General features: G+C 42.7%; 1 protein-coding gene across 3 annotated transcripts in view; it reads right to left on the minus strand.

Annotated features, from left to right (window-relative positions):
- LOC138671411 (protein sel-1 homolog 3-like) overlaps window positions 1–26,391 on the minus strand; it is a 564,245-nt gene that overhangs the window by 2,473 nt on the left and 535,381 nt on the right. For all 3 annotated transcript variants that reach the window (XM_069759567.1, XM_069759569.1, XM_069759568.1), the window contains exons 21-22: window positions 2,564–2,691; window positions 1,795–1,897 (exon numbers count right to left, since the gene is read on the minus strand). In XM_069759567.1, the coding sequence (XP_069615668.1) occupies window positions 1,795–1,897; window positions 2,564–2,691 (231 nt within the window). The remainder of the gene's footprint in view (window positions 1–1,794; window positions 1,898–2,563; window positions 2,692–26,391) is intronic.

Raw genomic sequence — 26,391 nt, forward strand, 5'->3', positions numbered from 1 at the left:
TCTCCCCATCCAGAGACCTTAAAAAGGAAGCTACATTTCACCACCCACTGAACACCAACGAAATAACCAAGAAGCCACCTGTCCCCACCCACTGGACACCAGAGGCCACAACAAAGAACCTACCTGTCCCCACCCAATGGACACATGAATATCTAACCAAGAAGCCACCTCTCCCCACCCACTGGACACCAGAGACCATAACCAAGAACCCACCTGTCTCCACCCAATGGACACATGAATAACCCAATGGACACATGAATATCTAACCAAGAAGCCACCTCTCCCCACTCACTGGACACCAGAGGCCACAACGAAGAACCTACCTGTCCCCACCCAATGGACGCATGAATATCTAACCAAGAAGCCACCTCTCCCCACCCACTGGACACCAGAGACCATAACCAAGAACCCATCTGTCCCCAACCAATGGACACATGAATATCTAACCAAGAAGCCACCTCTCCACACCCACTGGACACCAGAGACCAAAACCAAGAACCCACCTGTCCCCACCCACTGGACACCAGAGGCCACAACAAAGAACCTACCTGTCCCCACCCAATGGACACATGAATATCTAACCAAGAAGCTACCTTTCCCCACCCACTGGACACCAGAGACCATAACCAAGAACCCACCTGTCCCCAACCAATGGACACATGAATATCTAACCAAGAAGCCACCTCTCCCCACTCACTGGACACCAGAGACTATAATGAAGATCCCACCTGTCCCCACCCAATGGACACATGAATATCTAACCAAGAAGCCACCTCTCCCCACTCACTGGACACCAGAGACCATAACCATGAAGCCACCTACCTCCACCCACTGGAAACATGAAGATATAAATAATAAACCACCTTTCCCCATCCAGAGACCTTAAAAAAGAAGCTACATTTCACCACCCACTGAACACCAACGAAATAACCAAGAAGCCACCTCTCCCCACTCACTGGACACCAGAGGCCACAACGAAGAACCTACCTGTCTCCACCCAATGGACGCATGGATATCTAACCAAGAAGCCACCTCTCCCCACCCACTGGACACCAGAGACTATAATGAAGATCCCACCTGTCCCCACCCAATGGATACATGAATGTCTAACCAAAAAGCCACCTCTCACCACCCACTGTACACCAGAGACCATAACCAAGAACCTACCTGTCCCCACCCAATGGACACATGAACATCTAACCAAGAAGCCACCTCTTCCCACCCACTGGACACCAGAGGCCACAACCAAGAACCTATCTGTCCCCACCCAATGGACACATGAATATCTGACCAAGAAGCCGCCTCTCCCCACCCACTGGACACCAGAGACCATAACCAAGAACCCACCTGTCCCCACCCAATGGACACATGAATATCTGACCAAGAAGCCACCTTTCCCCACCCACTGGACACCAGAGACCATAACCAAGAACCCACCTGTCCCCACCCAATGGACACATGAATATCTGACCAAGAAGCCACCTTTCCCCACCCACTGGACACCAGAGACCATAACCAAGAACCCACCTGTCCCCACCCAATGGACACATGAATATCTGACCAAGAAGCCACCTCTCCCCACTCACTGGACGCCAGAGACCATAATGAAGAACCCACCTCTCCTCACCTGCTGGACACCAGAAACCATAACCAAGAAACTATCTATCCCCATACACTGGACATATGAAGATGTAAGCAAAAAGCCACTTCTCCCCACCCACTGGACACCAGATGTTACAAGTCTCCATCCATCTTCTTCATCTTGCCCTTGCTTGACAGGAGGATGCTAAGTACCTTCAGAACGGAGCCATGGAAGGTCCATATGTACTGGAGATGGGTGTTGAGGAGCGCCAGACTGCAGGGAATGTAGGAATCCTCCCGCTCGTGATCTCGACATCTACACAAGAAATGTCCAGAGCAATTAATGATAGAAAGTATCTGCTCCATAATGGGAGACGCATAATGCAGCGCTCCGCAGGGGACCAGTCATCTATACTGGGGTACCTGAAAAAGGGTCAACAGGACTAACCTGCAATGAGCTCCTCCCCTTCTATAAGCCCCTCCCTCGTATTACAGCCCCGCCCTTCAGTCTACTTCCAGCAGGTGCCTCTTCTCCTCTCCATGCCCTGACTGCTGAGCTTCTGCGAATACGCTCCCTCACAGAAGTTCTGTCGCTCATCCGTGTTAGGTTGTAAGCTTTTATTCACAGAACATGGATAAGCGACAGAAGTTCTGTGAGGGAGAGTGTAGGCAAGCAGCGTTGCAGGGTAAAGCATGGGGGAGAGACAGGGAACAGTCTGAGCCATGAACAAAGCAGAAAGGACGACTACACTGGAGTTACTGGTAACATAGTAACATAGTAACATAGTTAGTAAGGCCGAAAAAAGACATTTGTCCATCCAGTTCAGCCTATATTCCATCACGGACGTCTCCTAATAGAGCGGAGCTGCAGTGTAAAGTAAGGAAAGAACTAGAGTCATGGAGAAAATGACAAAATGTGACAGAAAACACGTGACCCCCCGCTGTAACACTGACGCTCCTCCCACATGTACAATCTTCTCACCTCCTGTAAAGCTCCATAACCACGGAGTAATTACTGCGAGACACCGAGCTGTTCAGTCCCAGCTGACGAAGGGTTAAACTGGGAAGCGAGACGCCTTCTTCTACCAAGACCCCCAAATTATAGAGACCCTGAAACCACCAAACATGTCAGCGTCAGACACGGACCCCAAATTACATCACCTCTACTGCCACTGTGTGTTATCTGGGGTGTTACATAGGACTGCAGGTGGCACCTACTACATTATCTGTACTCAGAGAGTTATCACTGTGGTATCTGTAGTGTTACATGGGACTGCCGGTGGCACCTACTACATTATCTGTACTCAGAGAGCTATCACTGTGTTATCTGTGGTGTTACATAGGACTGCAGGTGGCACCTACTACATTATCTGTACTCAGAGAGTTATCACTGTGGTATCTGTAGTGTTACATGGGACTGCCGGTGGCACCTACTACATTATCTGTACTCAGAGAGCTATCACTGTGTTATCTGTGGTGTTACATAGGACTGCAGGTGGCACCTACTACATTATCTGTACTCAGAGAGCTATCACTGTGTTATCTGGGGTGTTACATGGGACTGCAGGTGACATCTACTACATTATCTGTACTCAGAGAGCTATCACTGTGTTATCTGTGGTGTTACATAGGACTGCAGGTGACATCTACTACATTATCTGTACTCAGAGAGTTATCACTGTGTTATCTGTGGTGTTACATAGGACTGCAGGTGACATCTACTACATTATCTGTACTCAGAGAGCTATCACTGTGTTATCTGTGGTGTTACATAGGACTGCAGGTGGCATCTACTACATTATCTGTACTCAGAGAGTTATCACTGTGTTATCTGTGGTGTTACATAGGACTGCAGGTGACATCTACTACATTATCTGTACTCAGAGAGTTATCACTGTGTTATCTGTGGTGTTACATAGGACTGCAGGTGACATCTACTACATTATCTGTACTCAGAGAGCTATCACTGTGTTATCTGTGGTGTTACCTAGGACTGCAGGTGACATCTACTACATTATCTATACTCAGAGAGTTATCACTGTGTTATCTGTGGTGTTACATAGGACTGCAGGTGACATCTACTACATTATCTGTACTCAGAGAGTTATCACTGTGGTATCTGTGGTGTTACATAGGACTGCAGGTGACATCTACTACATTATCTGTACTCAGAGACTTATCACTGTGTTATCTGGGGTGTTACATAGGACTGCAGGTGACATCTACTACATTATCTGTACTCAGAGAGTTATCCCTGTGTTATCTGTGGTGTTACCTAGGACTGCAGGTGACATCTACTACATTATCTGTACTCAGAGAGTTATCACTGTGTTATCTGGGGTGTTACATAGGACTGCAGGTGACATCTACTACATTATCTGTACTCAGAGAGTTATCACTGTGTTATCTGTGGTGTTACCTAGGACTGCAGGTGACATCTACTACATTATCTGTACTCAGAGAGTTATCACTGTGTTATCTGGGGTGTTACATAGGACTGCAGGTGACATCTACTACATTATCTGTACTCAGAGAGCTATCACTGTGTTATCTGTGGTGTTACATAGGACTGCAGGTGGCATCTACTACATTATCTGTACTCAGAGAGTTATCACTGTGTTATCTGTGGTGTTACCTAGGACTGCAGGTGACATCTACTACATTATCTGTACTCAGAGAGTTATCACTGTGTTATCTGGGGTGTTACATAGGACTGCAGGTGACACCTACTACATTATCTGTACTCAGAGAGCTATCACTGTGTTATCTGTGGTGTTACATAGGACTGCAGGTGGCATCTACTACATTATCTGTACTCAGAGAGTTATCACTGTGTTATCTGTGGTGTTACATGGGACTGCCGGTGACATCTACTACATTATCTGTACTCAGAGAGATATCACTGTGTTATCTGGGGTGTTACATAGGACTGCAGGTGGCATCTACTACATTATCTGTACTCAGAGAGTTATCACTGTTATCTGTGCTGTTACATAGGACTGCAGGTGGCATCTACTACATTATCTGTACTCAGAGAGTTATCACTGTGTTATCTGGGGTGTTACATAGGACTGCAGGTGGCATCTACTACATTATCTGTACTCAGAGAGTTATCACTGTGTTATCTGTGGTGTTACATAGGACTGCAGGTGACATCTACTATATTATCTGTACTCAGAGAGTTATCACTGTGTTATCTGTGGTGTTACATAGGACTGCAGGTGGCACCTACTACATTATCTGTACTCAGAGAGTTATCACTGTGTTATCTGTGGTGTTACATAGGACTGCAGGTGATATCTACTACATTATCTGTACTCAGAGAGTTATCACTGTGTTATCTGTGGTGTTACATAGGACTGCAGGTGGCATCTACTACATTATCTGTACTCAGAGAGTTATCACTGTGGTATCTGTGGTGTTACATAGGACTGCAGGTGACATCTACTACATTATCTGTACTCAGAGAGTTATCACTGTGTTATCTGTGGTGTTACATAGGACTGCAGGAGACATCTACTACATTATCTGTACTCAGAGAGATATCACTGTATTATTTGGGGTGTTACATAGGACTGCAGGTGACATCTACTACATTATCTGTACTCAGAGAGTTATCACTGTGTTATCTGTGGTGTTACATAGGACTGCAGGTGGCATCTACTACATTATCTGTACTCAGAGAGTTATCACTGTGGTATCTGTGGTGTTACATAGGACTGCAGGTGACATCTACTACATTATCTGTACTCAGAGAGTTATCACTGTGTTATCTGTGGTGTTACATAGGACTGCAGGAGACATCTACTACATTATCTGTACTCAGAGAGATATCACTGTATTATTTGGGGTGTTACATAGGACTGCAGGTGATATCTACTACATTATCTGTACTCAGAGAGCTATCACTGTGCTATCTGTGGTGTTACATAGGACTGCAGGTGACATCTACTACATTATCTGTACTCAGAGAGTCATCACTGTATTATCTGGGGTGTTACATAGGACTGCAGGTGACATCTACTAAATTATCTGTACTCAGAGAGTTATCACAGTGTTATCTGTGGTGTTACATAGGACTGCAGGTGGCACCTACTACATTATCTGTACTCAGAGAGTCATCACTGTATTATCTGGGGTGTTACATAGGACTGCAGGTGACATCTACTACATTATCTGTACTCAGAGAGTTATCACTGTGTTATCTGTGGTGTTACATAGGACTGCGGGTGACATCTACTACATTATCTGTACTCAGAGAGTCATCACTGTATTATCTGGGGTGTTACATAGGACTGCAGGTGACATCTACTACATTATCTGTACTCAGAGAGTTATCACTGTGTTATCTGTGGTGTTACATAGGACTGCAGGTGGCATCTACTACATTATCTGTACTCAGAGAGTTATCACTGTGGTATCTGTGGTGTTACATAGGACTGCAGGTGACACCTACCACATTATCTGTACTCAGAGAGTTATCACTGTGTTATCTGTGGTGTTACATAGGACTGCAGGTGACATCTACTACATTATCTGTACTCAGAGAGTCATCACTGTATTATCTGGGGTGTTACATAGGACTGCAGGTGACATCTACTACATTATCTGTACTCAGAGAGTTATCACTGTGTTATCTGTGGTGTTACATAGGACTGCAGGTGACATCTACTACATTATCTGCACTCAGAGAGTTATCACTGTGGTATCTGTGGTGTTACATAGGACTGCAGGTGACATCCACTACATTATCTGCACTCAGAGAGTTATCACTGTGGTATCTGTGGTGTTACATAGGACTGCAGGTGACATCTACTACATTATCTGCACTCAGAGAGTTATCACTGTGGTATCTGTGGTGTTACATAGGACTGCAGGTGACATCCACTACATTATCTGTACTCAGAGAGCTATCACTGTGTTATCTGGGGTGTCACATAGGACTGCAGGTGACATCTACTACATTATCTGTACTCAGAGAGTTATCACTGTGGTATCTGTGGTGTTACATAGGACTGCAGGTGACATCTACTACATTATCTGTACTCAGAGAGTTATCACTGTGTTATCTGTGGTGTTACATAGGACTGCAGGTGACATCTACTACATTATCTGTACTCAGAGAATTATCACTGTATTATCTGGGGTGTTACATAGGACTGCAGGTGACATCTACTACATTATCTGCACTCAGAGAGTTATCACTGTGTTATCTGTGGTGTTACATAGGACTGCAGGTGACATCTACTACATTATCTGTACTCAGAGAGTTATCACTGTGGTATCTGTGGTGTTACATAGGACTGCAGGTGACATCTACTACATTATCTGTACTCAGAGAGTTATCACTGTGTTATCTGTGGTGCTACATAGGACTGCAAGTGACATCTCCTACATTATCTGTACTCAGAGAGTTATCACTGTTATCTGTGGTGTTACATAGGACTGCAGGTGACATCTACTACATTATCTGTACTCAGAGAGTTATCACTGTGTTATCTGTGGTGTTACATAGGACTGCAGGTGACATCTACTACATTATCTGTACTCAGAGAGTTATCACTGTTATCTGTGGTGTTACATAGGACTGCAGGTGACATCTACTACATTATCTGTACTCAGAGAGTGATCACTGTGTTATCTGTGGTGTTACATAGGACTGCAGGTGACATCTACTACATTATCTGTACTCAGAGAGTCATCACTGTATTATCTGGGGTGTTACATAGGACTGCAGGTGACATCTACTACATTATCTGTACTCAGAGAGTTATCACTGTGCTATCTGTGGTGTTACATAGGACTGCAGGTGACATCTCCTACATTATCTGTACTCAGAGAGTTATCACTGTGTTATCTGCGGTGTTACATGGGACTGCAGGTGGCACCTACTACATTATCTGCACTCAGAGAGATACCACTGTGTTATCTGTGGTGTTACATAGGACTGCAGGTGACATCTACTACATTATCTGTACTCAGAGAGTTATCACTGTTATCTGTGGTGTTACATAGGACTGCAGGTGACATCTACTACATTATCTGTACTCAGAGAGCTATCACTGTGTTATCTGGGGTGTTACATAGGACTGCAGGTGACATCTACTACATTATCTGTACTCAGAGAGTTATCACTGTGTTATCTGTGGTGTTACATAGGACTGCAGGTGACCTCTACTACATTATCTGTTCTCAGAGAGGTATCACTGTGTTATCTGTGGTGTTACATAGGACTGCAGGTGACATCTACTACATTATCTGTACTCAGAGAGTTATCACTGTGGTATCTGTGGTGTTACATAGGACTGCAGGTGACATCTACTACATTATCTGTACTCAGAGAGTTATCACTGTGGTATCTGTGGTGTTACATAGGACTGCAGGTGACATCTACTACATTATCTGTACTCAGAGAGATATCAATGTGTTATCTGTGGTGTTACATAGGACTGCAGGTGACATCTCCTACATTATCTGTACTCAGAGAGTTATCACTGTGTTATCTGCGGTGTTACATGGGACTGCAGGTGGCACCTACTACATTATCTGCACTCAGAGAGATATCACTGTGTTATATGTGGTGTTACATAGGACTGCAGGTGACATCTACTACATTATCTGTACTCAGAGAGTCATCACTGTGTTATCTGTGGTGTTACATAGGACTGCAGGTGATATCTACATTATCTGTACTCAGAGAGTTATCACTGTCTTATCTGTGGTGTTACATAGGACTGCAGGTGACATCTACTACATTATCTGTACTCAGAGAGTTATCACTGTGTTATCTGTGGTGTTACATAGGACTGCAGGTGACATCACTACATTATCTGTACTCAGAGAGTTATCACTGTGTTATCTGTGGTGTTACATAGGACTGCAGGTGACATCTACTATATTATCTGTACTCAGAGAGATATCACTGTGTTATCTGGGGTGTTACATAGGACTGCAGGTGGCACCTACTACATTATCTGTACTCAGAGAGATATCACTGTATTATCTGGGGTGTTACATAGGACTGCAGGTGACACCTACTACATTATCTGTACTCAGAGAGTTATCACTGTGTTATCTGTGGTGTTACATAGGACTGCAGGTGACATCTACTACATTATCTGTACTCAGAGAGTTATCACTGTGGTATCTGTGGTGTTACATAGGACTGCAGGTGACATCTACTACATTATCTGTACTCAGAGAGCTATCACTGTGTTATCTGGGGTGTTACATAGGACTGCAGGTGACATCTACTATATTATCTGTACTCAGAGAGTTATCACTGTGTTATCTGGGGTGTTACATAGGACTGCAGGTGGCACCTACTACATTATCTGTACTCAGAGAGCTATCACTGTGTTATCTGGGGTGTTACATAGGACTGCAGGTGACATCTACTATATTATCTGTACTCAGAGAGTTATCACTGTGTTATCTGGGGTGTTACATAGGACTGCAGGTGACATCTACTACATTATCTGTACTCAGAGAGTTATCACTGTGTTATCTGGGGTGTTACATAGGACTGCAGGTGACATCTACTACATTATCTGTACTCAGAGAGCTATCACTGTGTTATCTGGGGTGTTACATAGGACTGCAGGTGGCACCTACTACATTATCTGTACTCAGAGAGTTATCACTGTGTTATCTGGGGTGTTACATAGGACTGCAGGTGACATCCACTACATTATCTGTACTCAGAGAGCTATCACTGTGTTATCTGGGGTGTTACATAGGACTGCAGGTGGCACCTACTACATTATCTGTACTCAGAGAGTTATCACTGTGTTATCTGGGGTGTTACATAGGACTGCAGGTGACATCCACTACATTATCTGTACTCAGAGAGTTATCACTGTGTTATCTGGGGTGTTACATAGGACTGCAGGTGGCACCTACTACATTATCTGTACTCAGAGAGCTATCACTGTGTTATCTGGGGTGTTACATAGGACTGCAGGTGACATCTACTATATTATCTGTACTCAGAGAGTTATCACTGTGTTATCTGGGGTGTTACATAGGACTGCAGGTGACATCTACTACATTATCTGTACTCAGAGAGTTATCACTGTGTTATCTGGGGTGTTACATAGGACTGCAGGTGACATCTACTACATTATCTGTACTCAGAGAGCTATCACTGTGTTATCTGGGGTGTGACATAGGACTGCAGGTGGCACCTACTACATTATCTGTACTCAGAGAGCTATCACTGTGTTATCTGGGGTGTTACATAGGACTGCAGGTGACATCCACTACATTATCTGTACTCAGAGAGTTATCACTGTGGTATCTGGGGTGTTACATAGGACTGCAGGTGACATCGACTACATTATCTGTACTCAGAGAGTTATCACTGTGTTATCTGTGGTGTTACATGAGACTGCCGGTGACATCTACTACATTATCTGTACTCAGAGAGTTATCACTGTGGTATCTGTGGTGTTACATAGGACTGCAGGTGACATCTACTACATTATCTGTACTCAGAGAGTTATCACTGTGTTATCTGTGGTGTTACATAGGACTGCAGGTGATATCTACTACATTATCTGTACTCAGAGAGTTATCACTGTGTTATCTGTGGTGTTACATAGGACTGCAGGTGACATCTACTACATTATCTGTACTCAGAGAGTTATCACTGTGTTATCTGTGGTGTTACATAGGACTGCAGGTGACATCTACTACATTATCTGTACTCAGAGAGTTATCACTGTGTTATCTGTGGTGTTACATAGGACTGCAGGTGACATCTACTATATTATCTGTACTCAGAGAGTTATCACTGTGTTATCTGGGGTGTTACATAGGACTGCAGGTGGCACCTACTACATTATCTGTACTCAGAGAGTTATCACTGTGTTATCTGTGGTGTTACATAGGACTGCAGGTGACATCTACTACATTATCTGTACTCAGAGTTATCACTGTATTATCTGGGGTGTTACATAGGACTGCAGGTGACATCACTACATTATCTGTACTCAGAGAGTTATCACTGTGGTATCTGTGGTGTTACATAGGACTGCAGGTGACATCTACTACATTATCTGTACTCAGAGTTATCACTGTATTATCTGGGGTGTTACATAGGACTGCAGGTGACATCACTACATTATCTGTACTCAGAGAGTTATCACTGTGTTATCTGTGGTGTTACATAGGACTGCAGGTGACATCTACTACATTATCTGTACTCAGAGAGTGATCACTGTGTTATCTGGGGTGTTACATAGGACTGCAGGTGACATCTACTACATTATCTGTATTCAGAGTTATCACTGTATTATCTGTGGTGTTACATAGGACTGCAGGTGACATCTACTACATTATCTGTACCCAGAGAGTTATCACTGTGTTATCTGGGGTGTTACATAGGACTGCAGGTGACATCTACTACATTATCTGTACTCAGAGAGCTATCACTGTGTTATCTGTGGTGTTACATAGGACTGCAGGAGACATCTACTACATTATCTGTACTCAGAGAGTGATCACTGTGTTATCTGGGGTGTTACATAGGACTGCAGGTGACATCTACTACATTATCTGTACTCAGAGAGTTATCACTGTATTATCTGTGGTGCTACATAGGACTGCAGGTGACATCTACTACATTATCTGTACTCAGAGAGTTATCACTGTGTTATCTGTGGTGTTACATAGGACTGCAGGTGACATCTACTAAATTATCTGTACTGAGAGAGTTATCACTGTGGTATCTGTGGTGTTACATAGGACTGCAGGTGACATCTACTACATTATCTGTACTCAGAGAGATATCACTGTGGTATCTGTGGTGTTACATGGGACTGCAGGTGACATCTACTACATTATCTGTACTCAGAGAGTTATCACTGTGTTATCTGTGGTGTTACATGGGACTGCAGGTGACATCTACTACATTATCTGTACTCAGAGAGCTATCACTGTGTTATCTGGGGTGTTACATAGGACTGCAGGTGGCACCTACTACATTATCTGTACTCAGAGAGCTATCACTGTGTTATCTGGGGTGTTACATAGGACTGCAGGTGACATCCACTACATTATCTGTACTCAGAGAGTTATCACTGTGGTATCTGGGGTGTTACATAGGACTGCAGGTGACATCGACTACATTATCTGTACTCAGAGAGTTATCACTGTGTTATCTGTGGTGTTACATGGGACTGCCGGTGACATCTACTACATTATCTGTACTCAGAGAGTTATCACTGTGGTATCTGTGGTGTTACATAGGACTGCAGGTGACATCTACTACATTATCTGTACTCAGAGAGTTATCACTGTGTTATCTGTGGTGTTACATAGGACTGCAGGTGATATCTACTACATTATCTGTACTCAGAGAGTTATCACTGTGTTATCTGTGGTGTTACATAGGACTGCAGGTGACATCTACTACATTATCTGTACTCAGAGAGTTATCACTGTGTTATCTGTGGTGTTACATAGGACTGCAGGTGACATCTACTACATTATCTGTACTCAGAGAGTTATCACTGTGTTATCTGTGGTGTTACATAGGACTGCAGGTGACATCTACTATATTATCTGTACTCAGAGAGTTATCACTGTGTTATCTGGGGTGTTACATAGGACTGCAGGTGGCACCTACTACATTATCTGTACTCAGAGAGCTATCACTGTGTTATCTGTGGTGTTACATAGGACTGCAGGTGACATCTACTACATTATCTGTACTCAGAGAGTTATCACTGTGTTATCTGTGGTGTTACATAGGACTGCAGGTGACATCTACTACATTATCTGTACTCAGAGAGTTATCACTGTGTTATCTGTGGTGTTACATAGGACTGCAGGTGACATCTACTACATTATCTGTACTCAGAGTTATCACTGTATTATCTGGGGTGTTACATAGGACTGCAGGTGACATCACTACATTATCTGTACTCAGAGAGTTATCACTGTGGTATCTGTGGTGTTACATAGGACTGCAGGTGACATCTACTACATTATCTGTACTCAGAGTTATCACTGTATTATCTGGGGTGTTACATAGGACTGCAGGTGACATCACTACATTATCTGTACTCAGAGAGTTATCACTGTGTTATCTGTGGTGTTACATAGGACTGCAGGTGACATCTACTACATTATCTGTACTCAGAGAGTGATCACTGTGTTATCTGGGGTGTTACATAGGACTGCAGGTGACATCTACTACATTATCTGTATTCAGAGTTATCACTGTATTATCTGTGGTGTTACATAGGACTGCAGGTGACATCTACTACATTATCTGTACCCAGAGAGTTATCACTGTGTTATCTGGGGTGTTACATAGGACTGCAGGTGACATCTACTACATTATCTGTACTCAGAGAGCTATCACTGTGTTATCTGTGGTGTTACATAGGACTGCAGGAGACATCTACTACATTATCTGTACTCAGAGAGTGATCACTGTGTTATCTGGGGTGTTACATAGGACTGCAGGTGACATCTACTACATTATCTGTACTCAGAGAGATATCACTGTGGTATCTGTGGTGTTACATGGGACTGCAGGTGACATCTACTACATTATCTGTACTCAGAGAGTTATCACTGTGTTATCTGTGGTGTTACATGGGACTGCAGGTGACATCTACTACATTATCTGTACTCAGAGAGTTATCACTGTGTTATCTGTGGTGTTACATGGGACTGCAGGTGATATCTACTACATTATCTGTACTCAGAGAGCTATCACTGTGGTATCTGTGGTGTTACATAGGACTGCAGGTGACATCACTACATTATCTGTACTCAGAGAGTTATCACTGTGTTATCTGTGGTGTTACATAGGACTGCAGGTGACATCTACTACATTATCTGCACTCAGAGAGTTATCACTGTGTTATCTGTGGTGTTACATAGGACTGCAGCTGACATCTACTACATTATCTGTACTCAGAGAGTTATCACTGTGTTATCTGTGGTGTTACATAGGACTGCAGGTGACATGTACTGCATTATCTGTACTCAGAGAGTTATCACTGTATTATCTGGGGTGTTACATAGGACTGCAGGTGGCACCTACTACATTATCTGTACTCAGAGAGTTATCACTGTGTTATCTGTGGTGTTACATAGGACTGCAGGTGACATCTACTACATTATCTGTACTAGGAGAGTTATCACTGTGTTATTTGTGGTGTTACATAGGACTGCAGGTGACATCTACTACATTATCTGTACTCAGAGAGATATCACTGTGTTATCTGTGGTGTTACATAGGACTGCAGGTGACATCTACTACATTATCTGTACTCAGAGAGATATCACTGTGTTATCTGTGGTGTTACATAGGACTGCAGGTGACATCTACTACATTATCTGTACTCAGAGAGTTATCACTGTGTTATCTGTGGTGTTACATAGGACTGCAGGTGACATCTACTGCATTATCTGTACTCAGAGAGTTATCACTGTATTATCTGGGGTGTTACATAGGACTGCAGGTGGCACCTACTACATTATCTGTACTCAGAGAGTTATCACTGTGTTATCTGTGGTGTTACATAGGACTGCAGGTGACATCTACTACATTATCTGTACTCAGAGAGTTATCACTGTGTTATCTGTGGTGTTACATAGGACTGCAGGTGACATCTACTACATTATCTGTACTCAGAGAGTTATCACTGTGTTATCTGTGGTGTTACATAGGACTGCAGGTGACATCTACTGCATTATCTGTACTCAGAGAGTTATCACTGTATTATCTGGGGTGTTACATAGGACTGCAGGTGGCACCTACTACATTATCTGTACTCAGAGAGCTATCACTGTGGTATCTGTGGTGTTACATAGGACTGCAGGTGACATCTACTACATTATCTGTACTCAGAGAGATATCACTGTGTTATCTGTGGTGTTACATAGGACTGCAGGTGACATCTACTGCATTATCTGTACTCAGAGAGTTATCACTGTATTATCTGGGGTGTTACATAGGACTGCAGGTGACATCACTACATTATCTGTACTCAGAGAGTTATCACTGTGGTATCTGTGGTGTTACATAGGACTGCAGGTGACATCTACTACATTATCTGTACTCAGAGTTATCACTGTATTATCTGGGGTGTTACATAGGACTGCAGGTGACATCACTACATTATCTGTACTCAGAGAGTTATCACTGTGTTATCTGTGGTGTTACATAGGACTGCAGGTGACATCTACTACATTATCTGTACTCAGAGAGTGATCACTGTGTTATCTGGGGTGTTACATAGGACTGCAGGTGACATCTACTACATTATCTGTATTCAGAGTTATCACTGTATTATCTGTGGTGTTACATAGGACTGCAGGTGACATCTACTACATTATCTGTACCCAGAGAGTTATCACTGTGTTATCTGGGGTGTTACATAGGACTGCAGGTGACATCTACTACATTATCTGTACTCAGAGAGCTATCACTGTGTTATCTGTGGTGTTACATAGGACTGCAGGAGACATCTACTACATTATCTGTACTCAGAGAGTGATCACTGTGTTATCTGGGGTGTTACATAGGACTGCAGGTGACATCTACTACATTATCTGTACTCAGAGAGATATCACTGTGGTATCTGTGGTGTTACATGGGACTGCAGGTGACATCTACTACATTATCTGTACTCAGAGAGTTATCACTGTGTTATCTGTGGTGTTACATGGGACTGCAGGTGACATCTACTACATTATCTGTACTCAGAGAGTTATCACTGTGTTATCTGTGGTGTTACATGGGACTGCAGGTGATATCTACTACATTATCTGTACTCAGAGAGCTATCACTGTGGTATCTGTGGTGTTACATAGGACTGCAGGTGACATCACTACATTATCTGTACTCAGAGAGTTATCACTGTGTTATCTGTGGTGTTACATAGGACTGCAGGTGACATCTACTACATTATCTGCACTCAGAGAGTTATCACTGTGTTATCTGTGGTGTTACATAGGACTGCAGCTGACATCTACTACATTATCTGTACTCAGAGAGTTATCACTGTGTTATCTGTGGTGTTACATAGGACTGCAGGTGACATGTACTGCATTATCTGTACTCAGAGAGTTATCACTGTATTATCTGGGGTGTTACATAGGACTGCAGGTGGCACCTACTACATTATCTGTACTCAGAGAGTTATCACTGTGTTATCTGTGGTGTTACATAGGACTGCAGGTGACATCTACTACATTATCTGTACTCAGAGAGTTATCACTGTGTTATCTGTGGTGTTACATAGGACTGCAGGTGACATCTACTACATTATCTGTACTCAGAGAGATATCACTGTGTTATCTGTGGTGTTACATAGGACTGCAGGTGACATCTACTACATTATCTGTACTCAGAGAGTTATCACTGTGTTATCTGTGGTGTTACATAGGACTGCAGGTGACATCTACTGCATTATCTGTACTCAGAGAGTTATCACTGTATTATCTGGGGTGTTACATAGGACTGCAGGTGGCACCTACTACATTATCTGTACTCAGAGAGTTATCACTGTGTTATCTGTGGTGTTACATAGGACTGCAGGTGACATCTACTACATTATCTGTACTCAGAGAGTTATCACTGTGTTATCTGTGGTGTTACATAGGACTGCAGGTGACATCTACTACATTATCTGTACTCAGAGAGTTATCACTGTGTTATCTGTGGTGTTACATAGGACTGCAGGTGACATCTACTGCATTATCTGTACTCAGAGAGTTATCACTGTATTATCTGGGGTGTTACATAGGACTGCAGGTGGCACCTACTACATTATCTGTACTCAGAGAGCTATCACTGTGGTATCTGTGGTGTTACATAGGACTGCAGGTGACATCTGCTACATTATCTGTACTCAGAGAGTTATCACTGTATTATCTGGGGTGTTACATAGGACTGCAGGTGGCACCTACTACATTATCTGTACTCAGAGAGTTATCACTGTGTTATCTGTGGTGTTACATAGGACTGCAGGTGACATCTACTACATTATCTGTACTCAGAGAGTTATCACTGTGTTATCTGTGGTGTTACATAGGACTGCAGGTGACATCTACTACATTATCTGTACTCAGAGAGTTATCACTGTGTTATCTGTGGTGTTACATAGGACTGCAGGTGATATCTACTACATTATCTGTACTCAGAGAGCTATCACTGTGGTATCTGTGGTGTTACATAGGACTGCAGGTGACATCACTACATTATCTGTACTCAGAGAGTTATCACTGTGTTATCTGTGGTGTTACATAGGACTGCAGGTGACATCTACTACATTATCTGTACTCAGAGAGTTATCACTGTGTTATCTGTGGTGTTACATGGGACTGCAGGTGACATCTACTACATTATCTGTACTCAGAGAGCTATCACTGTGTTATCTGGGGTGTTACATAGGACTGCAGGTGGCACCTACTACATTATCTGTACTCAGAGAGCTATCACTGTGTTATCTGGGGTGTTACATAGGACTGCAGGTGACATCCACTACATTATCTGTACTCAGAGAGTTATCACTGTGGTATCTGGGGTGTTACATAGGACTGCAGGTGACATCGACTACATTATCTGTACTCAGAGAGTTATCACTGTGTTATCTGTGGTGTTACATGGGACTGCCGGTGACATCTACTACATTATCTGTACTCAGAGAGTTATCACTGTGGTATCTGTGGTGTTACATAGGACTGCAGGTGACATCTACTACATTATCTGTACTCAGAGAGTTATCACTGTGTTATCTGTGGTGTTACATAGGACTGCAGGTGATATCTACTACATTATCTGTACTCAGAGAGTTATCACTGTGTTATCTGTGGTGTTACATAGGACTGCAGGTGACATCTACTACATTATCTGTACTCAGAGAGTTATCACTGTGTTATCTGTGGTGTTACATAGGACTGCAGGTGACATCTACTACATTATCTGTACTCAGAGAGTTATCACTGTGTTATCTGTGGTGTTACATAGGACTGCAGGTGACATCTACTATATTATCTGTACTCAGAGAGTTATCACTGTGTTATCTGGGGTGTTACATAGGACTGCAGGTGGCACCTACTACATTATCTGTACTCAGAGAGCTATCACTGTGTTATCTGTGGTGTTACATAGGACTGCAGGTGACATCTACTACATTATCTGTACTCAGAGAGTTATCACTGTGTTATCTGTGGTGTTACATAGGACTGCAGGTGACATCTACTACATTATCTGTACTCAGAGAGTTATCACTGTGTTATCTGTGGTGTTACATAGGACTGCAGGTGACATCTACTACATTATCTGTACTCAGAGTTATCACTGTATTATCTGGGGTGTTACATAGGACTGCAGGTGACATCACTACATTATCTGTACTCAGAGAGTTATCACTGTGGTATCTGTGGTGTTACATAGGACTGCAGGTGACATCTACTACATTATCTGTACTCAGAGTTATCACTGTATTATCTGGGGTGTTACATAGGACTGCAGGTGACATCACTACATTATCTGTACTCAGAGAGTTATCACTGTGTTATCTGTGGTGTTACATAGGACTGCAGGTGACATCTACTACATTATCTGTACTCAGAGAGTGATCACTGTGTTATCTGGGGTGTTACATAGGACTGCAGGTGACATCTACTACATTATCTGTATTCAGAGTTATCACTGTATTATCTGTGGTGTTACATAGGACTGCAGGTGACATCTACTACATTATCTGTACCCAGAGAGTTATCACTGTGTTATCTGGGGTGTTACATAGGACTGCAGGTGACATCTACTACATTATCTGTACTCAGAGAGCTATCACTGTGTTATCTGTGGTGTTACATAGGACTGCAGGAGACATCTACTACATTATCTGTACTCAGAGAGTGATCACTGTGTTATCTGGGGTGTTACATAGGACTGCAGGTGACATCTACTACATTATCTGTACTCAGAGAGATATCACTGTGGTATCTGTGGTGTTACATGGGACTGCAGGTGACATCTACTACATTATCTGTACTCAGAGAGTTATCACTGTGTTATCTGTGGTGTTACATGGGACTGCAGGTGACATCTACTACATTATCTGTACTCAGAGAGTTATCACTGTGTTATCTGTGGTGTTACATGGGACTGCAGGTGATATCTACTACATTATCTGTACTCAGAGAGCTATCACTGTGGTATCTGTGGTGTTACATAGGACTGCAGGTGACATCACTACATTATCTGTACTCAGAGAGTTATCACTGTGTTATCTGTGGTGTTACATAGGACTGCAGGTGACATCTACTACATTATCTGCACTCAGAGAGTTATCACTGTGTTATCTGTGGTGTTACATAGGACTGCAGCTGACATCTACTACATTATCTGTACTCAGAGAGTTATCACTGTGTTATCTGTGGTGTTACATAGGACTGCAGGTGACATGTACTGCATTATCTGTACTCAGAGAGTTATCACTGTATTATCTGGGGTGTTACATAGGACTGCAGGTGGCACCTACTACATTATCTGTACTCAGAGAGTTATCACTGTGTTATCTGTGGTGTTACATAGGACTGCAGGTGACATCTACTACATTATCTGTACTCAGAGAGATATCACTGTGTTATCTGTGGTGTTACATAGGACTGCAGGTGACATCTACTACATTATCTGTACTCAGAGAATTATCACTGTATTATCTGGGGTGTTACATAGGACTGCAGGTGACATCTACTACATTATCTGCACTCAGAGAGTTATCACTGTATTATCTGGGGTGTTACATAGGACTGCAGGTGACATCTACTACATTATCTGTACTCAGAGAGTTATCACTGTGGTATCTGTGGTGTTACATAGGACTGCAGGTGACATCTACTACATTATCTGTACTCAGAGAGTTATCACTGTGTTATCTGTGGTGCTACATAGGACTGCAAGTGACATCTCCTACATTATCTGTACTCAGAGAGTTATCACTGTTATCTGTGGTGTTACATAGGACTGCAGGTGACATCTACTACATTATCTGTACTCAGAGAGTTATCACTGTGTTATCTGTGGTGTTACATAGGACTGCAGGTGACATCTACTACATTATCTGTACTCAGAGAGTTATCACTGTTATCTGTGGTGTTACATAGGACTGCAGGTGACATCTACTACATTATCTGTACTCAGAGAGTGATCACTGTGTTATCTGTGGTGTTACATAGGACTGCAGGTGACATCTACTACATTATCTGTACTCAGAGAGTCATCACTGTATTATCTGGGGTGTTACATAGGACTGCAGGTGACATCTACTACATTATCTGTACTCAGAGAGTTATCACTGTGCTATCTGTGGTGTTACATAGGACTGCAGGTGACATCTCCTACATTATCTGTACTCAGAGAGTTATCACTGTGTTATCTGCGGTGTTACATGGGACTGCAGGTGGCACCTACTACATTATCTGCACTCAGAGAGATACCACTGTGTTATCTGTGGTGTTACATAGGACTGCAGGTGACATCTACTACATTATCTGTACTCAGAGAGTTATCACTGTGTTATCTGTGGTGTTACATAGGACTGCAGGTGACATCTACTACATTATCTGTACTCAGAGAGTTATCACTGTTATCTGTGGTGTTACATAGGACTGCAGGTGACATCTACTACATTATCTGTACTCAGAGAGCTATCACTGTGTTATCTGGGGTGTTACATAGGACTGCAGGTGACATCTACTACATTATCTGTACTCAGAGAGTTATCACTGTGTTATCTGTGGTGTTACATAGGACTGCAGGTGACCTCTACTACATTATCTGTTCTCAGAGAGGTATCACTGTGTTATCTGTGGTGTTACATAGGACTGCAGGTGACATCTACTACATTATCTGTACTCAGAGAGTTATCACTGTGGTATCTGTGGTGTTACATAGGACTGCAGGTGACATCTACTACATTATCTGTACTCAGAGAGTTATCACTGTGGTATCTGTGGTGTTACATAGGACTGCAGGTGACATCTACTACATTATCTGTACTCAGAGAGATATCAATGTGTTATCTGTGGTGTTACATAGGACTGCAGGTGACATCTCCTACATTATCTGTACTCAGAGAGTTATCACTGTGTTATCTGCGGTGTTACATGGGACTGCAGGTGGCACCTACTACATTATCTGCACTCAGAGAGATATCACTGTGTTATATGTGGTGTTACATAGGACTGCAGGTGACATCTACTACATTATCTGTACTCAGAGAGTCATCACTGTGTTATCTGTGGTGTTACATAGGACTGCAGGTGATATCTACATTATCTGTACTCAGAGAGTTATCACTGTCTTATCTGTGGTGTTACATAGGACTGCAGGTGACATCTACTACATTATCTGTACTCAGAGAGTTATCACTGTGTTATCTGTGGTGTTACATAGGACTGCAGGTGACATCACTACATTATCTGTACTCAGAGAGTTATCACTGTGTTATCTGTGGTGTTACATAGGACTGCAGGTGACATCTACTATATTATCTGTACTCAGAGAGATATCACTGTGTTATCTGGGGTGTTACATAGGACTGCAGGTGGCACCTACTACATTATCTGTACTCAGAGAGATATCACTGTATTATCTGGGGTGTTACATAGGACTGCAGGTGACACCTACTACATTATCTGTACTCAGAGAGTTATCACTGTGTTATCTGTGGTGTTACATAGGACTGCAGGTGACATCTACTACATTATCTGTACTCAGAGAGTTATCACTGTGGTATCTGTGGTGTTACATAGGACTGCAGGTGACATCTACTACATTATCTGTACTCAGAGAGCTATCACTGTGTTATCTGGGGTGTTACATAGGACTGCAGGTGACATCTACTATATTATCTGTACTCAGAGAGTTATCACTGTGTTATCTGGGGTGTTACATAGGACTGCAGGTGGCACCTACTACATTATCTGTACTCAGAGAGCTATCACTGTGTTATCTGGGGTGTTACATAGGACTGCAGGTGACATCTACTATATTATCTGTACTCAGAGAGTTATCACTGTGTTATCTGGGGTGTTACATAGGACTGCAGGTGACATCTACTACATTATCTGTACTCAGAGAGTTATCACTGTGTTATCTGGGGTGTTACATAGGACTGCAGGTGACATCTACTACATTATCTGTACTCAGAGAGCTATCACTGTGTTATCTGGGGTGTTACATAGGACTGCAGGTGGCACCTACTACATTATCTGTACTCAGAGAGTTATCACTGTGTTATCTGGGGTGTTACATAGGACTGCAGGTGACATCCACTACATTATCTGTACTCAGAGAGCTATCACTGTGTTATCTGGGGTGTTACATAGGACTGCAGGTGGCACCTACTACATTATCTGTACTCAGAGAGTTATCACTGTGTTATCTGGGGTGTTACATAGGACTGCAGGTGACATCCACTACATTATCTGTACTCAGAGAGTTATCACTGTGTTATCTGGGGTGTTACATAGGACTGCAGGTGGCACCTACTACATTATCTGTACTCAGAGAGCTATCACTGTGTTATCTGGGGTGTTACATAGGACTGCAGGTGACATCTACTATATTATCTGTACTCAGAGAGTTATCACTGTGTTATCTGGGGTGTTACATAGGACTGCAGGTGACATCTACTACATTATCTGTACTCAGAGAGTTATCACTGTGGTATCTGTGGTGTTACATAGGACTGCAGGTGACATCTACTACATTATCTGTACTCAGAGAGCTATCACTGTGTTATCTGGGGTGTTACATAGGACTGCAGGTGACATCTACTATATTATCTGTACTCAGAGAGTTATCACTGTGTTATCTGGGGTGTTACATAGGACTGCAGGTGGCACCTACTACATTATCTGTACTCAGAGAGCTATCACTGTGTTATCTGGGGTGTTACATAGGACTGCAGGTGACATCTACTATATTATCTGTACTCAGAGAGTTATCACTGTGTTATCTGGGGTGTTACATAGGACTGCAGGTGACATCTACTACATTATCTGTACTCAGAGAGTTATCACTGTGTTATCTGGGGTGTTACATAGGACTGCAGGTGACATCTACTACATTATCTGTACTCAGAGAGCTATCACTGTGTTATCTGGGGTGTTACATAGGACTGCAGGTGGCACCTACTACATTATCTGTACTCAGAGAGTTATCACTGTGTTATCTGGGGTGTTACATAGGACTGCAGGTGACATCCACTACATTATCTGTACTCAGAGAGCTATCACTGTGTTATCTGGGGTGTTACATAGGACTGCAGGTGGCACCTACTACATTATCTGTACTCAGAGAGTTATCACTGTGTTATCTGGGGTGTTACATAGGACTGCAGGTGACATCCACTACATTATCTGTACTCAGAGAGTTATCACTGTGTTATCTGGGGTGTTACATAGGACTGCAGGTGGCACCTACTACATTATCTGTACTCAGAGAGCTATCACTGTGTTATCTGGGGTGTTACATAGGACTGCAGGTGACATCTACTATATTATCTGTACTCAGAGAGTTATCACTGTGTTATCTGGGGTGTTACATAGGACTGCAGGTGACATCTACTACATTATCTGTACTCAGAGAGTTATCACTGTGTTATCTGGGGTGTTACATAGGACTGCAGGTGACATCTACTACATTATCTGTACTCAGAGAGCTATCACTGTGTTATCTGGGGTGTGACATAGGACTGCAGGTGGCACCTACTACATTATCTGTACTCAGAGAGCTATCACTGTGTTATCTGGGGTGTTACATAGGACTGCAGGTGACATCCACTACATTATCTGTACTCAGAGAGTTATCACTGTGGTATCTGGGGTGTTACATAGGACTGCAGGTGACATCGACTACATTATCTGTACTCAGAGAGTTATCACTGTGTTATCTGTGGTGTTACATGGGACTGCCGGTGACATCTACTACATTATCTGTACTCAGAGAGTTATCACTGTGGTATCTGTGGTGTTACATAGGACTGCAGGTGACATCTACTACATTATCTGTACTCAGAGAGTTATCACTGTGTTATCTGTGGTGTTACATAGGACTGCAGGTGATATCTACTACATTATCTGTACTCAGAGAGTTATCACTGTGTTATCTGTGGTGTTACATAGGACTGCAGGTGACATCTACTACATTATCTGTACTCAGAGAGTTATCACTGTGTTATCTGTGGTGTTACATAGGACTGCAGGTGACATCTACTACATTATCTGTACTCAGAGAGTTATCACTGTGTTATCTGTGGTGTTACATAGGACTGCAGGTGACATCTACTATATTATCTGTACTCAGAGAGTTATCACTGTGTTATCTGGGGTGTTACATAGGACTGCAGGTGGCACCTACTACATTATCTGTACTCAGAGAGCTATCACTGTGTTATCTGTGGTGTTACATAGGACTGCAGGTGACATCTACTACATTATCTGTACTCAGAGAGTTATCACTGTGTTATCTGTGGTGTTACATAGGACTGCAGGTGACATCTACTACATTATCTGTACTCAGAGAGTTATCACTGTGTTATCTGTGGTGTTACATAGGACTGCAGGTGACATCTACTACATTATCTGTACTCAGAGTTATCACTGTATTATCTGGGGTGTTACATAGGACTGCAGGTGACATCACTACATTATCTGTACTCAGAGAGTTATCACTGTGGTATCTGTGGTGTTACATAGGACTGCAGGTGACATCTACTACATTATCTGTACTCAGAGTTATCACTGTATTATCTGGGGTGTTACATAGGACTGCAGGTGACATCACTACATTATCTGTACTCAGAGAGTTATCACTGTGTTATCTGTGGTGTTACATAGGACTGCAGGTGACATCTACTACATTATCTGTACTCAGAGAGTGATCACTGTGTTATCTGGGGTGTTACATAGGACTGCAGGTGACATCTACTACATTATCTGTATTCAGAGTTATCACTGTATTATCTGTGGTGTTACATAGGACTGCAGGTGACATCTACTACATTATCTGTACCCAGAGAGTTATCACTGTGTTATCTGGGGTGTTACATAGGACTGCAGGTGACATCTACTACATTATCTGTACTCAGAGAGCTATCACTGTGTTATCTGTGGTGTTACATAGGACTGCAGGAGACATCTACTACATTATCTGTACTCAGAGAGTGATCACTGTGTTATCTGGGGTGTTACATAGGACTGCAGGTGACATCTACTACATTATCTGTACTCAGAGAGATATCACTGTGGTATCTGTGGTGTTACATGGGACTGCAGGTGACATCTACTACATTATCTGTACTCAGAGAGTTATCACTGTGTTATCTGTGGTGTTACATGGGACTGCAGGTGACATCTACTACATTATCTGTACTCAGAGAGCTATCACTGTGTTATCTGGGGTGTTACATAGGACTGCAGGTGGCACCTACTACATTATCTGTACTCAGAGAGCTATCACTGTGTTATCTGGGGTGTTACATAGGACTGCAGGTGACATCCACTACATTATCTGTACTCAGAGAGTTATCACTGTGGTATCTGGGGTGTTACATAGGACTGCAGGTGACATCGACTACATTATCTGTACTCAGAGAGTTATCACTGTGTTATCTGTGGTGTTACATGGGACTGCCGGTGACATCTACTACATTATCTGTACTCAGAGAGTTATCACTGTGGTATCTGTGGTGTTACATAGGACTGCAGGTGACATCTACTACATTATCTGTACTCAGAGAGTTATCACTGTGTTATCTGTGGTGTTACATAGGACTGCAGGTGATATCTACTACATTATCTGTACTCAGAGAGTTATCACTGTGTTATCTGTGGTGTTACATAGGACTGCAGGTGACATCTACTACATTATCTGTACTCAGAGAGTTATCACTGTGTTATCTGTGGTGTTACATAGGACTGCAGGTGACATCTACTACATTATCTGTACTCAGAGAGTTATCACTGTGTTATCTGTGGTGTTACATAGGACTGCAGGTGACATCTACTATATTATCTGTACTCAGAGAGTTATCACTGTGTTATCTGGGGTGTTACATAGGACTGCAGGTGGCACCTACTACATTATCTGTACTCAGAGAGCTATCACTGTGTTATCTGTGGTGTTACATAGGACTGCAGGTGACATCTACTACATTATCTGTACTCAGAGAGTTATCACTGTGTTATCTGTGGTGTTACATAGGACTGCAGGTGACATCTACTACATTATCTGTACTCAGAGAGTTATCACTGTGTTATCTGTGGTGTTACATAGGACTGCAGGTGACATCTACTACATTATCTGTACTCAGAGTTATCACTGTATTATCTGGGGTGTTACATAGGACTGCAGGTGACATCACTACATTATCTGTACTCAGAGAGTTATCACTGTGGTATCTGTGGTGTTACATAGGACTGCAGGTGACATCTACTACATTATCTGTACTCAGAGTTATCACTGTATTATCTGGGGTGTTACATAGGACTGCAGGTGACATCACTACATTATCTGTACTCAGAGAGTTATCACTGTGTTATCTGTGGTGTTACATAGGACTGCAGGTGACATCTACTACATTATCTGTACTCAGAGAGTGATCACTGTGTTATCTGGGGTGTTACATAGGACTGCAGGTGACATCTACTACATTATCTGTATTCAGAGTTATCACTGTATTATCTGTGGTGTTACATAGGACTGCAGGTGACATCTACTACATTATCTGTACCCAGAGAGTTATCACTGTGTTATCTGGGGTGTTA

The sequence above is a fragment of the Ranitomeya imitator genome, chromosome 3, assembly GCF_032444005.1.
Source record: "Ranitomeya imitator isolate aRanImi1 chromosome 3, aRanImi1.pri, whole genome shotgun sequence".
NCBI lineage: Eukaryota > Metazoa > Chordata > Amphibia > Anura > Dendrobatidae > Ranitomeya > Ranitomeya imitator.